The sequence below is a fragment of the Stegodyphus dumicola genome, chromosome 8 (assembly GCF_044657685.1).
Source record: "Stegodyphus dumicola isolate Sdum_Otavi_A_Nest chromosome 8, ASM4465768v1".
NCBI classification, from domain to species: Eukaryota; Metazoa; Arthropoda; class Arachnida; order Araneae; family Eresidae; genus Stegodyphus; species Stegodyphus dumicola.
Window position 1 is genome coordinate 191,409,855 of NC_140775.1, and position 15,332 is coordinate 191,425,186.

At 34.7% G+C, this 15,332-nt stretch overlaps 1 protein-coding gene and 1 long non-coding RNA gene across 7 annotated transcripts in view; one reads left to right on the forward strand and one right to left on the reverse strand.

Annotated features, from left to right (window-relative positions):
* Positions 1 to 15,332, forward strand: part of LOC146996059 (uncharacterized) — a 116,283-nt gene that overhangs the window by 7,953 nt on the left and 92,998 nt on the right. The gene's annotated exons all lie outside the window — the stretch shown is intronic.
* Positions 13,507 to 15,332, reverse strand: part of LOC118184693 (dermonecrotic toxin SdSicTox-betaIIB1bxii-like) — a 180,833-nt gene continuing 179,007 nt past the window's right edge. For all 6 annotated transcript variants that reach the window (XM_085822846.1, XM_085822847.1, XM_085822845.1 and 3 more), the window contains one exon: positions 13,507 to 14,449. In XM_085822846.1, coding sequence (XP_085678972.1) covers positions 13,991 to 14,449 — 459 coding nt within the window. In that variant the 3' untranslated portion in view covers positions 13,507 to 13,990. The remainder of the gene's footprint in view (positions 14,450 to 15,332) is intronic.

The following is a 15,332-nucleotide window of genomic DNA, read 5'->3' on the forward strand; positions in this document are numbered from 1 at the left end:
TTGTGGGTTCGGTATGACATGCGTTGAATGCTTCGTAGCAGTGAATATACGATGTCTCAGCAAGATGACATAGTTGAATCGGTAGCCAGGAAGGCCATCAGTCGTTTACAGGAGAGTCAAACGCAATCCATTGTAGCGGAAGCGTCAGGATTTTCCCAAAATGTCATTTCCAGATTATGGAATCGGATTTTAGAAACTGGATATGTTTGCGAAATCGTTTTAAAATAAAAGCAGAACATATACGTGCATTTCGTTAAACAAAATATATATATATCTCTACTTTGGAGAAATCAAGTGGTCAGGAAGAACGTTTTGGTTGATGTACTGCAAACATTTTATTACACATTTTATCAGACAAATCAAGAAAATAAATAATTAATTATATATAATTAATTACAATAGTTATTAAGTTTAAGTATATTTTCCAGAAATCGATCAAAATAAAAACTGAAATTTTCCGGAAACTCTTGCTTGGAGACCATTTGGCGCCCCTCTACGAGCGGCGCCCGGGGTATCATGCACCCTCTTGCCCCCCTCTCGCTACGCCACTGATTTCACGACGATAGTAACTTGAATATTTTTAGTTTATGATGCTGAATACGCATAATTTGCTATTCTGTTTGCGTTTAAAACTGACTTCCCAGTGCTCTGATCTGATAAGTGTATACATTTATTTACTCAATAATTATTTACAAGAATTGTTCATTCTACTATTTTATGATGAATTACATATGGACTACACTTACACTTTTACATGCAAAGCTGTTAGACTTTGTTTTACTCATCTAGTATTTTATCATCTCATTTTACTATTCTGTTGACATAAAATAACGGCGTTTCACTACTGCAAAACTTAAAATTACTATTCTGTTTACGTTTAAAAATCACATTTTAGTGCTTTCATTTAGTGCGCCTAAAAACTTCGCCAAATTTTGAAGGCCAAAATAGTTTGGCGCCAACTTACGCCGCTTATGGAATTTTAGCCCTCATTATTACTAGAAGACAATGATGATAAAAATATAAAACGAGTGCGCGATAATATAAGAATTGGAAGCTCCCTTCAGCCCATCTGGACACGAGTGTCCCCATAGCTCAAAAGAAGGGGCCCCGTATAATATAAGAATGTAACAAAAATTTCATAAAAGCAGAAATAAGTGTAGAAATGTATTTTAACAGAATTTTTGAAGACGAAATTTATCATTTATTCGAAAAACGAAAGTTAAAGTTACCGAAGGCTGAACTTTTGAATTTTGATGGGGAAATCAAAGATCGGCTTGACTTTTTGAGCCAGTTTAAAAAGAATATATGAAGACGATTACTACTGCCAACTTTTATTTCGTTGTAAAGTGAATTCGTTTAAAGTTAGAATGTTGATTTTAATTACAGTGAGCAAGTATGATTAAGACTTTTGACAAAGCTATCATGCATAAATTTGTTGTTGAGTATGAATTATTTGCATGAATTTTGCACTTAGAATGTCTCCTTTTTTCCCTCGAGTTAGTTTATGTTGAAACTTCAGCTGGCGTGAAAACTTTCTAAATATTTAAAGCGTTCTAAAGGACTGCTGTTTTACTTCATCAATCATTCTACTGGAATATTTGCGTTGAATTTCGCAAAACACAGATAGCAGTTATTTAAACCTGTAGCAGTCACGTGGTAGGAGATGCATTCGTGGCTTCAGGTATATAGTTGTTTGCTTGTGTCGTCATCTACTAGCACCAATATGAAGTGCAGAAGCGCACGCGTTTTGCATGCCCTTTAAGATAATAATGACTTTGTAATTCGGTCCTGGGTCTGTTTCATATGACTAGAATTCTCTACTATTAGTGCAAAAGAGTTTGGTTAGTCTACATTTTAGGCTGCCCCTTGGATTGTTAATGTTTCATTTGTTGGCAAATTGTTTTATTTATGATAACCCGAGTAGTTGAATGTTATAGAAACTCTATGATGACGTGAGTGGTTGCGTGATTGCGGTGAATTTGACTGATGGGAAAATATTTGTAAGGGCTTATTTCTGCATTGGATGTCAGCTAGGAAGTACGTTGCTTATTTTGTGCTGTGCACCGTAAAATGGTTGTATGTGATGAGATTAATCTGAAGTTTCTGTACTATTTGGAATGAAAGGGAAAAAAAGCATTAATTGACCGGTGTGTAAATGAGGGTTTACTTAGTAGTCATTATATAAGTGTCCTGTTTGTACGAAGGGAAATGCGTATGGTCGAACGCAAAGATCGTTCAAATGGCTTTGAATGGGTTTGTTGCAAGAAAGGTTCATGCAAGAAATGCTATCGACAATCTAGTATCACGGAGGATATTTTTGACTCTTATTTTTGTGAATTTATTTGGTGATGGCAGTATGCATATTCTAGTTCAGATAATTTTAGAAAGTTTTTAGATGTTGTTAAGGGATTTTGTATGCCACAGACTAAAGACACAGAAATTTTTACATATGGTAAAGTCGATACTTCCTTTTTGTAGTGCGTATACTCGATAATATATATTTCCTTTTTCATGTTATTTCATTGTGTGATTTAAAATGCAGTTTATAAAGCTACAAATTTTGTTCAATTTTGGTGATGAGTAACTTTGCTTTAACATTATATGACGTCATCATTCTTCAGGAATTCTCCTGATTTTTTTAAGTGAAAATAGAGCAATGTGTACATGGATAAAGGGAGTACGCAATGCCGAGTTTGTGCAATTCTCTGATTTTTTTAAGTGAGGATAGATCGATATGTGCATGGACACCGCATTTGTGCAATTCTTTCATTTGTTATTTTGGGTTTGTGTAGCGGTCATCTTGAAATTGCGCCTTACTGGCCAATCACCAATTTTCGGCAAGGAGCACCTTGAAATATATTTTTGCCAAGAGTTCCTGTGTACTAGTTTCAAGAATTCCGACTTTTCAATTTGCGAGCGTTGAATGGTTGGAGAGATCGTTACACACTCCCAAGCATTTCTGATGCGATATGAGGAGTTAGGATTCGTCGTTGTGATTAAGTCAGCTTTGTAGGCGTGGCTGTGAGCCCAGTGTGTTAAGGAAATCCTTTTCACAGCATTCTATGCAGCTCAATTACTACCTTAACTTCATTGACGTTACTATTTTTGGAGTTTTCTACTTCGGTATTTTTTTTCAACAATTTGCTTACCTCTACGAAATGCAATGCTTATTCAAGTTATGCTGTTCACGTGTATGCACAGGGTAGGGCAGCACCCAGGAACCTGCATCCGTGATTTCGTTAGAGGAAATTGATAGTTGTGTTGATGGGTTTTTGCTGCGGTGTGTGGATGGGCTGAATTTGACACAAGTCTATTGGCAGCTGTGTCGCCGGTGGGTTGTGGAGTGGAGCGTGTGTGAAGTTCGTCATTTGTCCACAATGGGAGGAAGTGTGTGTAATTTTCCGGGTCGCCATTGTGGCGACATGCTCGCTTGTTGCTTATTGATATGTTGCTGCTTGCTCGTGTCGCCATCTATAAGCACCAATGAGAAGTGCAACAGCGCACGAGTTTTGCATGCCCTTGAAAAGGGTTCGACAACCTTTTGGTCACTAAGAGCACAAAAATAAAATTTAAAATTCTTAGCGGGCACTACCCATTCAAGTTTCATAATCAAACATCTAACGTCATATTGCAAACTAGTTTTGTTTAAAAGACATAACTTTATGGAACTAAATAACAAACATTTATAATTTACACTCTTTAAACATATTTTTTTTTAATATGTCAAATTTAAACATATTTTTTTTAATATGTCAAATTTAAACATATTTTTTTTAATATGTGAAATTTGTGTTTGTAATTCGCTTTATTAATTTATTATAATCGACAATATAATTTGAGTTGCATAATTATCCAAGTGCGAATCAGTAAATTTTGAACGATACTTTGACTTCATATAAGTTACATTCGAAAGCAACGTCTCACAATTATAGGTACTTGAGAAATAAGAATTAATCTTTACCGCTCATGACTTTAAAATAGGATACAGATTTCTGATTACCACGCTCCAAAATTTCTTATTAGTTTCATAAGATTTTAAAATAACATCATTCTGCAAGCTTACTGTTTCTAAATTTTTCATATTATTAAGATGAAAATAGTTAAAAATTGCTTTAGCCGTGCTTTCGCAATCAATAATATAAAGGGATTTATAAAGAATTTTAAAATAGGCTCTGAATTCGAAAAGTCAACAAATCTAGAAACAAATTCATTTTGCAATGCAGATACAATTTGAAGATATGAGTCTGCATTAATATTATGCTCTTTTAGACTTTCTGCCCTTTTTTTTTTTTTTTTTGGTATTGGAGAAATGCGTTAATAATTTTCTTAAGACATGAGACCTATGCAATTCTAACATTAACTTGATAACGCTGATCTAATTTACAGCGTGTTTATTCTTGCCTTGTAATTTCAAATTTAGCTCATTAAGTTTCAGTGTTAAATCTGTCACAAAAGCCAAATTTGTTAACTGTTCCAGCTGTTCGTAGTGTTTTCCTTGGGATGTTAGAAACTCTTTTATTTGTGGTAACAATTTGGTAAATCGCTCAAGCATGTTTCCCTTGCTCAACCAACGAACTTCAATATGCAAACGAAGATCGGTAAAATGTGTATCTTCGTCATTTTTCAAAAGTAGTTTAAATAGCCTTTGTTGCACTCTAATAATCTTCATTATTGAATTGATTATTTTCGTAACAACAGCGATTACATATTTAAATTCAATGACTTTTGTACACAATAATTGCTGGTGTATAATGCAGTAATATTCATTTAATTCTGAAAAAAAAAAAAAAAAAAAAAAAACTGATGTGTACACCACATGACTTCTTTGTATGGAATATTAAATTATACGCATTTTTTCTTGCATTTCATTTAAACTTATTTGATTGAATCAAATCTGCTTCGTCGACAGCGTATAAACCACAATAGAATAAATGCACTCTTTAAAATTCACTCTATTTATTTACCATAGCGACACTCTGGCGCTAGATTCACTTAACAGTATTATATTTCGTTCATATTATAACATAGAATGCACAAAATTTATATCATTTAAAGAATTATCGAATCGTTGCCACATGTTCTATTCAAATACTATAATAAAGCTAGAACGATGTATAAAAGAAATTAAGCAAACAAAATAAAAAAGAAACAGTTTTCACAGACGATTGAGTATTTCTCATTCAATTAATTCAGTTCTCACTTCGCGACAAGGCAAAAATACATAAAAACTCAAAATATCTGTATTAAAAATTACGAAGTAAATCTTAAACACTTATTTCCTCGAAAAAGTTCCAGAAAGAATTAAGCATGATTTAATTCGATATAATAAAAGAAGTTATCTTTGTTGCTGCGAAGCTTAGTCTCTCTATATTGGCAACAAATCGACTATTCTGCTGTTTCAAATGCAAACAAATATGTCCGCCATGTTATTAAAAAATTAGGCTTAACCGCACTTAAACAGCTTTTAAATTGTTGATAATTGTACAAATATTGCTTGCAAATTTACTGAAGGCACAAAAACCTTAACCGGAAGATAAGAACAACATAATTCAATCATTTTTAAAGCAAAAAATGTACAATTTACAAACATATAAGAGTAAAGAAACTGAGATCGCTGAGCCGGGTAACAGAGTGGATATATATATAATTATTTTAACTTTAAATTTAATTATTTTAACTTTAAATTTGCTTTTTACGTATATACTTGTTTGTTAAAATATATATATAAATATATTTATATACGTTTGATGCGGCCGATTGCAACCAAAATACGAGGTGCAAATCTACATGTTATAGCAGTCCTATATACAAAATTTCAACTTTCTGAGGCTACTCGTTTTTGAGTTATGCGAGATACGTACGTACGTACGTACATACGTTCGTACAGACGCCACGAAAAAGTCCCTTCAGAATTAATTTTAAAGCAGTTTTATAATTTTTTTGGAGAAAAAGAGTCTTTTATTCTGTCCTTAAGTACAGATATCACGCAAAAACATCGTTAAATTGCATTCGATGGCGGTCAAAATGATATTTTTGTTGAAATATGCTGCCTGAAACTTTTCGCGATTACAATACTTCCTTTTTACTTCGTACAAGGAAGTAAAAAGGATCTTGCTGGAATTAAGCAATGAATCCAATATTCTTCCCCGTCATAGCTTTTGCATCGTCAGTTATTATTGAAGATAATTTCTCAATCGGTGTTTTTTGCGTTAGTTAAAAGAGCTATTATTGCACAAAATAAATCCTTTCCTCGTGTGTGTTCTTTAAGCGGTAGGACTTTTAGAAACTCTTCTTTTATGGTAAAATCTTCAAAGACCGTCTTGACACTCATCTCCAATTGTGCTGTATCTGTTATATATTTTGATTCGTCCAGTTGTAAGGAAAAAATTGCATATTTGTTCATAACTTCTATCAAGTGGGTTTCTAAGTCGCCTGCAATTGTTTCAATTCTTCTTGTAACAGTTCCAACTGATAACTGTATGGCATTTATGGCTGAAACAATTTTTTATTTTTAAAATCTCTACGACTGCAGATCCCAACATTGCTTCTTTTATTATTGCATCATCCGTATATAGCTTTTTTTTTTTTTTTTTCTTAGCGAGTATTTGCGAAACTTTAATCGATGCTATTGTTGCTGCCTTGATTGTTGATGTTTGGTAAAAGCAGATTGTTGCTTTAAAAGCAACTTTAATGATAAAATTTTATTTCTTCGAAGTTCAGAAAATTGAGTATATTCTGAGTCAATCTAGGCAGATAGACCTCGTGTGCTTTGCCATAATTGAATAATCCCAAATCCCTGAGTCAAACTTCGAATGCACCGTTTTAAAATGCTTTCAAGGTTACTTCTCTTTGGAATTGCAGCACTTTTGTTGCATAATAAGCATATATATTTGCTTTTATGATTTATAAAGCTAAACTGGTGCTCCCATTCTTCATTATAATTATAAGTGGGTGCTTGCTTAGCTTTCCTCATGGTGTGTTGTTACAGTTATCGGTCCGTAAGCAAATCTTTGTAAGAAAACATCTTGCATGATTAGAGAGTACATAAGCGAATCTAAAATGAAAGCAACGATAGAGTACATACACACTACATGCCTTGTAAATATTGATTTTACTGCCTATCTAAAAGTCGGAAATTCGGAGTATGTTTACGAATTAATCAAAATTGTCAAAAGCAGACAGACAAAGTAGATAGATGTCTTGTTTTGCATCTCCAAGTCTTTCTGCCAGCACATACTAGCGATTGCGCCAGAGAGGTTTACGGTTAAATGCATCAACCACACAACGCCGCGTGGCGGTATTGGGCGTGGCCTTCGAGATAATCTCGAAGGCCACGCCCAATCTCGAAGGCTAATCTCGAAGGCCACGTATTGGGTCGGTCAGACTTCAGTCGGCTCCGCTTGATAGTGAAACGTTTCGAGCAGTAGCAATGCAATAAAGTGGCTGTTTGAGGTATAGATGTAAAAATATGTATTATATAAACATAATACCAAAACTGCAAAATTGCACACAAAGCAGAATGATTTAGCGCGGGGCGTATTGGGATAGGGTGGCGGGCGCCTCTTTGCCGACCCCTGCCCTTGAGGATCATAATGACTTTGGGATTCGATCCTGAGTCTGTTTCATACGCGTCGAATTCTCTACCACGAGGCACGAAAGAGCTCCTGTACACTAGGTTCAAGAATTCCGAATCTTTGAAATTTGAGAGCGTTGAATGGTTCGAGAGATCGCTATAAATCCTTTAAAGATGTTATCGTGAAAAAAACTGGGATTTATTCAAGACTGTAAAGGGATTGTGTTGAATATTTCTAAGTTTAAAATTTTCAGAAATGTATCCGCCTAAGAAATTGCGAGTGCTAGATTGAAAATTTTGATAATTATTACTGGGCTGTTTTGTTGGACTATTTAAGTTGAAGAAGCTGTGGATTTAAAAAGAATCCCAATCCAACTTGCTCGACTGAGACTTCAAACATTTTATTTTCTAAAATCAAGAATGAGGATCATTGGAGAACATTTATTAATAACCGAGTGAAGGAGATAAGTTTAACGTCAAAGAAGCAACAGTAGCATATCTCTTCAAGTTGCAATCCGATTGACAACCCTTCTAGAGGTTGTTTCGCTGAAAATTTGTCAGCTCTATGTAGGGAGGGGGTCACCAGGCCTTAAACGGTTTGAAGAAAATTGTTGTTTCTGAAATTTAATTAAATATAGAAGAAGTTTCTAAATAAAGAAAAAAAGGGAATATCGGCTTAGTTTCCTCAGTTGCTTCTAACGAAAATGGTGCTTGTATCGTTTTTCTGAATATTTGAAAAGTATTCGACTGACAGCTTGGATACTGCGTTTTTCAGAATTCTAGATATTCCGATTACAAACTGAAAGAAGAACTATCTGGTCAGGAAACAGAAGCAGCTGAGAAAAGGCTTTTGCTTTTGCTGTTTAGAAGAAATCGACAAAATCGAAGTTGTAAACTCTTTGCATTTTCACTGATTAAGAAGGTTTAATGAGACTAATGACGAAAATTCTTCGAAGAGAAGATACAGTTAATTTCGTGTGTCCTAATTTTACCTTCTGATCATCAAGTGAAAAAATGCTTTCGTGCTGAGATAGATTGTCTATTTTACTTGATTACTTAGGTGGATTGCTTGCTGTATTTCATTACTTAGGTTGGACTAGACATTCGGTCCAAGTTCTTGAGCTGTTTCAGAGTCAAGGTAATTTAATTATGTTTAAGTTGCAAAGGTGAAACAGTTGCGGGTGAATGGATCCATCCAGTGCAACGATTGTATGCTTTAAGTGGGATGGACGATAACAGTATGCTTTTATCTTTAAAAAAATTAATACTCATGCTAGAAAGACATTAAAGTTCCTGATAAGAGAGTTAAAATTAAATATGGTAGGACAACTGTAAAACCTTCATGGAAAAAAAAAAAAAAAAAAAAAAAAAAAAAAAAATCTGAAATGTTTTAGATTTTAAATTACGTCCAAAGGGGCGTTTTTTAACATTTTGTGTGTTACCTTTCTTTATTAAATATCATGTTCCTCGCACTTAAACCATAAGATCCAGTGCAACAGCAATATCGCAAAATAATTTTAAAACGAGCATATCTTTAGAATTTCCGATACAGAGACTCACGCGCTGGAGATAAAAATGTTTTTTCTGCACAACGTTGCCATTGCTCGCTTTGAAATCCTTGAGTTTGTTAATCGAAAATTCGTCAAAGTTTTAAAAAATAGGAAATCGATCATAAAACAAATTTCAAATTTCAAATTTCAAATTTGGTCTTCCACATGCTCATATTCGTTGGAGGATTACGTTATTCAAAATTCGATGACTCTATGTACCGTTGTTTTATCACAAAACGAGAAATATACATACATTTATGCAGATTTTTCATTATTTAATTTCTTCAAATATAATGCAGGACTCTAACATTTCGTGGCAACAGTTTGAAAAGTGAACCGACATTTATGAGTCCGACGCAAAATGCCAAAACGAAACTAATAGTCCTTCGGGATTCAAATCCCTTTGGACTTAAAAAAAAAAAAAAAAAAAAAAAAAAAAAAACCCTATGGCTGTTTTTTTTTTAATCATAATTGTATTAAGTGTATTGTTGGTAATTGTAAATTGGTTAATAATTCATAGATCCAGACAAAATTTTTTCATTAAATCTGTGTATTCTTCGCAAGTTTTAAATATGAGACAGCAAAGCTAGCTTTTCTAGTTGTAGAAGCGGATGTGCCGTCCAACCGGGTATAGTGGTTAGCGTCGCTGACTGCTGTGCCGAAGGGCTCGGCTTCGAATCCCGGGGAATGCATGCATGTTCGTAAATGTATAGTGTCGGTGCGACATGGCGGCACGAGCCTCTCGTGGGATTTGGTGGAAGGGCGTGGGGGTGGGAGACCCTCGGACCCGTCCCCCGAGGTGATCTCCATGAAAATTGGGGGCGGAACTGAGCAAAAATCCCATTGTCACCTGAATGGCGCTCAAGGCTGTTGCCAAAGGCAGTCGTAATTTAGCGCTCTTTGCCACGAGGATTTTCGTGGGCTTAGGCCAAGGTGTGGTGTGGTGTATTTAATTATGGCAAAGCACACTAGGGCTATCTGCCTAAGGGGAGGGATGCCTTTGTGGAGGACTTTCTAAGGGAAACTGGCTCGTATACACGTTACACATGGGGAAAACCACGAAAACACCCATGCAGCCATCCCGTTCGCGCGATTCGAAACTCGGACCGAACTACCAGTGTTCAGCGACTTTACCGCTCGGCCGCTGGTGGGTCGGGCTTAAGCCAAAGAATATGCGTTGTTAAGAAAGAAAACTTCTCCGCAACAGGAGTGGCTCCCTTCCAACGTAGAGGGAAACAGCTACGCATGCGCAAAATATCTGTCGCCAAAGCTCGAAGCTGGCTTCGAAGACCACGTTTATCAAGAATTCGTGAATCGAATATCGTTTTAAATTTCTTTAAACTTTAAATTAGAAGAAAATATCTTTTTCGCGCAAGCAAATTAATTAATGGATTAGTTGTTTCGATCAAAAAAGTACAAATATCCGAGTTTAAGTTATCGGGAAAAGTCAAAGAAGAAACGTTTTCAAAGAAGAAAACCACTGGCCCAAAAGCCAAAAGTTGGTGCACTGAAGTTGGTACACTGTTCACTTAATTCACTGTTCTAATAAGAGTTTCAAATGTAAACAAATGTCGGCCTCGTTAAGGGTCGGCAGCTTTGTCAACAAAGTTTTTGAAAAGTGTGGAGTGTTTTTTCATTGAATCTACCGAAAAGTGTAAGCACTATTTTTTACCACCCACTACTACATACACCTGCGGAGAATCATCAGACGAACTGATTAATGTCAGCTGTAAAAGTATCAACCACTGTCAAAAGTTTGCCTTTCGAGAGTTTTCAAGAAGTTATATGTTAGCGTTCGGAAACTCGTCCGACTTGTAACAGTAATTGTTCGCTTTAGTCAGGGATTATGTTACAAATTAAAATTTTGTAGAAAACTGTACATCAAGACATTAAAATAAAATAATTATAAATGTTTAATTTTGTTTTCTGTTCATTGTGTATAAACTGTTGACTTTTTGTGTAAACTGTTGATGTTTCTAGAGATGCAGATTAACTAAACGCATAAAAACCGTAACCGGAACATAAGAACAACATAATTCAAAAACTTTTAAAGAAGAAATGCACTACATGTTACAGCAGTCCCATATGCAAAATTTCGCCGTTCTACGGCTACTCTTTTTTGAGTTACCTACATATGTACGTACGCGAGACACATACAGTAAGACCCCGCTTAACGCGGGGGGATACGTTCCATCAAAGTAGAGCGTAATGCGAAACAGCGCTAAACGAGGCTATCTTAACATGTAAATAATGGGGTTAGGGGAAGATGGATACAAAATTGGTTAGGCATTAAATTTAATAATTTTTTTAATAAAAATAAAACAAAACATTTATTTCTTACAAAAATAAAAACAATATAAACGAATATACTTATAAAAACAAATAAAATTCTCAGTCAGATCATTCAGTCTATTCTGTGATTCCAATTTTCTGCCTTTTTGTCAAGAAGGCATTATAATAGATTGGCTTAATGGCATATTGCGTTCAATTTCGTCGTCAATCCATATAGATAGTCGTTTTCCCATTTCCTCTATAATGTTATTTCTAGAACGGGTAATTTTAGTTGTAGAGCTCGACGTAGTTGCAGTTGTCGATGACAGTGTTTTTTCTTTATTCTTAAGAATTGTTCTTATTGTTGAAGTTGCCAAATTCAATGCAGTACTAATTTCAGATTGACGTTCACCAGAATCTAATCTTCTAATCACTTGCATTTTAGTTTCCAGTGAAATGCTTTTTCTGGTTGCTTTCTTTTCTTGTTTTTTATTATCACCCATAATAAAAGCTAAAGATCATAATATTTGTCACTGGATTAATCGTTATAGTATTATACAAATTTAAACTTACAATAATGTCAACAAATGTTTCAAATGATAAACATGCGTCCACCAAGCAAGAAACACAACTACACTGTTTCGGATATGTTATTTGAAAACCTAGCGCTGCGCACAATTTCGGGGAATCCCCGGGTTGAAATAAAAGAGCGCTAAACCGAAACAGCGCTAAACGAAACAGCTTTAAGCGAGGTCTTACTGTACATCCATATACGCAGATACATACATACGTACGTACAGCTGTTACGTGAAAAAAAAAAAAAAAAAAAAAAAACCTCTTCTCAATCCACTTTAAATCCATTTAACAATCCGTTTAGAAAAAGAGTCCTTTATTCTTCCATCCTTGTACGAAATAAAGGAGGTATTGTAATCGCGAAAATTTTCGGGTCTCGTACTTCAACGAAAATATCCATTTTGACCGCTATCGAATGCTATTTAACTATGTTTTTGCGTAACATCTGTGCGTAAGGACAGAATAAAGGACTCGTTTCTCCAAAACGGGTTGCAAAAAGGATTTAAAATGGAATAAGAAGATATTTTTTTCGTGACGTCTGTATGTACGAACGTATGCATGTATCTCGCATAACTCAAAAATGAGTAATCTCAGAGCGTTGAAATTTTGTGTATAGGACTGCTATAACATGTAGTTGTGCACCTCGCTTTTTGGTTGCAATCGGCAGCACCAAAGGTATATCTATCTATCTATCTATATATATATATATACCGACTCTGTTATGCTGTTCTTATCGTCCGGTTAAGGTGCTTATGCCTTTAGTTAATCTGCATGCAATATTTATAGAATTATCAACAATTTGAAAGTTGTTAAGTGCGGCTAAGCCTAATTTTTTTACATAGCAGCCATATTTGTTTATATTTGAAACTTAGCAGAATAGCGAATTAAGTCAGTTTCTGCACCTTCAGTGCCTTTTTGCCGAGTGGGTCGAAAAGTAAACTTTTAATTTTCTGCACCGAAAAATATGCCTTCTTGCCCGCTGGCCGAATTGCTTGTTTTTGGACAGAAACTCTAATTTTAAATGGGGGAAAAAATTTAAAATTGTTTTAACTGCATTTAGTGTTTTATATTTTTTCTATATTTTTCAATTTTTAATAAAGATATTTTGAGGTTTTATGTATTTTTGCCTTGTCGCGAAATGAGAACTGAATTAATGGAGTGAGAAATATATGAAATTCGAGGAAATAAGTTCAAATGAAATGCAGGAAAAAGTGCATATAATTTCATACAAGGAAGTCATGTGGTGTACACATCAGATTTTTTAAAAAACCTATCATGAAATTTAGAAAGCTTTAAAACTCTTTTATAAATTCGACGACGAGGAAGAAAATGAGGAAACGATATAGTCGGCATTTGTGTATACTGAGAATCTTAATAATACTTTTACTTGGTCACTAGGATTTATTAGCTTTTAAAATGCTTATTAACACCAAAAAAATCTTTATTTGCATCGCTCGTAATAGAATTTTATTAGTGAGCCAGTTTTACGTCGTTACAACATAAAGTGAGTGAAATTTGAGTCGAGATTTATACTTGTAGTAACTTACTAATTACAACTTTATTGACAGTAGGACACACTTAAAAAGGTACATTTCCAATGTTTCTCTTATAGCTAAACGAGGACAAAAAAATTCTCTGCGATTTATAATGTTTTCAGTTTCTTTCCACATGTGCGTGTGACCAGAATGTTCACTTTCGTTAAGAAAATAAAATAATTTTTTTTTTAATAAAATAAGTTTATTTTCTTTTTTCTTTCTTTCTTTCTTTTTTTTTTTTTTCATTTCCTTTTGCACGTGGATAAAGTGATGCTGTATAAAAAAGACACATATTTTCAAAATTGTTCTTTCTGACAGCCTGCAGTTCCCTTGAAGATAAAGAGATTAAATGCGTTAAATTAAATGTAAAAGATTTATATCCGGATCATATATCTTATTACGCAAACTATAGACATTTTAAGTATATGTGTTAAATAAGAATAAGAACTTCCGTGTTCTTATTTTGATTTATAAAACTTTTATTTGCACTAGAAGCGAGCAAAAGGGTCGTCATCAGGAGTAGCTAACCTAAAGTCATCTCTATAATATGATTCTTGCAAGACTTCTATTAAGTCATCTGGATCATTGGTAATCATTCCATCTACTCCCAGATTCAGGGACAGCCTCATCCTTAGCTTGAGATCTATAGTCCAGTGGTATACCTTACTGATGTAGCTGTTAGCAGAATCTCTGACGTCTAATGCCCTTCTCAGTCTGCCATCTGGGTAGATAGGACTGAAGCAGTTAGATTTACCGTCACCTTGCCAGATATTGCCTTGCACCTGAAGCTCATTAAACATTCCACGAATTTCGTTAAGATCTCCGGATCCACCGTCGAATCCGACATCTTTCAGACGAGATTCTTCACCACGCGCCTTGAACTCCTCTACGAAGCCACGTATGGCTTCTCTGTCCTGAGTAGAATCAATATATATAAGCGCTCTCACCTATAACAGAATAAAAATTCAGTTAAATAAATAGCAATATATCTCCAAAGAACAGAACATTTCCTAGCGCAGTTTAAATATATTTAAATATATGGGGGGTCCACCGATAATATCGCGGCAAAAACATCGCGGACGAAAACAACGCAAGGCGAAAACGTCTGCTACAAAACGTCGTGGGAGAAAACATTGCAAAGAGAAAACATCGCAGTTCTAAAACATCGAGGTACAAAATATCGTCGTAGAAAATAAAGCGATTCAAAAAATTCGCAGTTTAAAAACATCGCCGTCGAAAATATCGCGGTAAAAAATAAAGTATCGACAGGTGACAGGTGACGGAGGATGGGGACGCCTGATGTTTAACAGAGGTAAACAGGCATATGTCCCGCGCCCTCCCCTATCTAGTGGCATCAACTCATGAGGCCACCTCGGGAGTTTATTGAAGAATTTTACGTAATTGTACATGGCCATACAGAGACGGCTTAAGAATACATTAGTTTTGATCGATAGGCGAATGACTTGTTACATCTTGGTTTGTTAGACACTGTTAAACACTAATTACAGCATATACATACACATACAAGTACATACACTTGAACATATAAAGATACATACAAAACACTTGTAAAGCACATATAAAAGCACATATATAACACATATAAAAGCACATATATAACACATATAAAATATGTAAGCACATTATAGAATAATAGAAATTAGATGCTAGTTTGCACACACTTATATAAGTAAAACACATATTATAATGAAACATAATTAAGCTAATATATAGTATACACTTACACTAAAGACACATATAGATCACATGTAAAATGCGCATATAAACATACATGAAGCATGCAGGCACACTGTAGAATATTAAATTTTG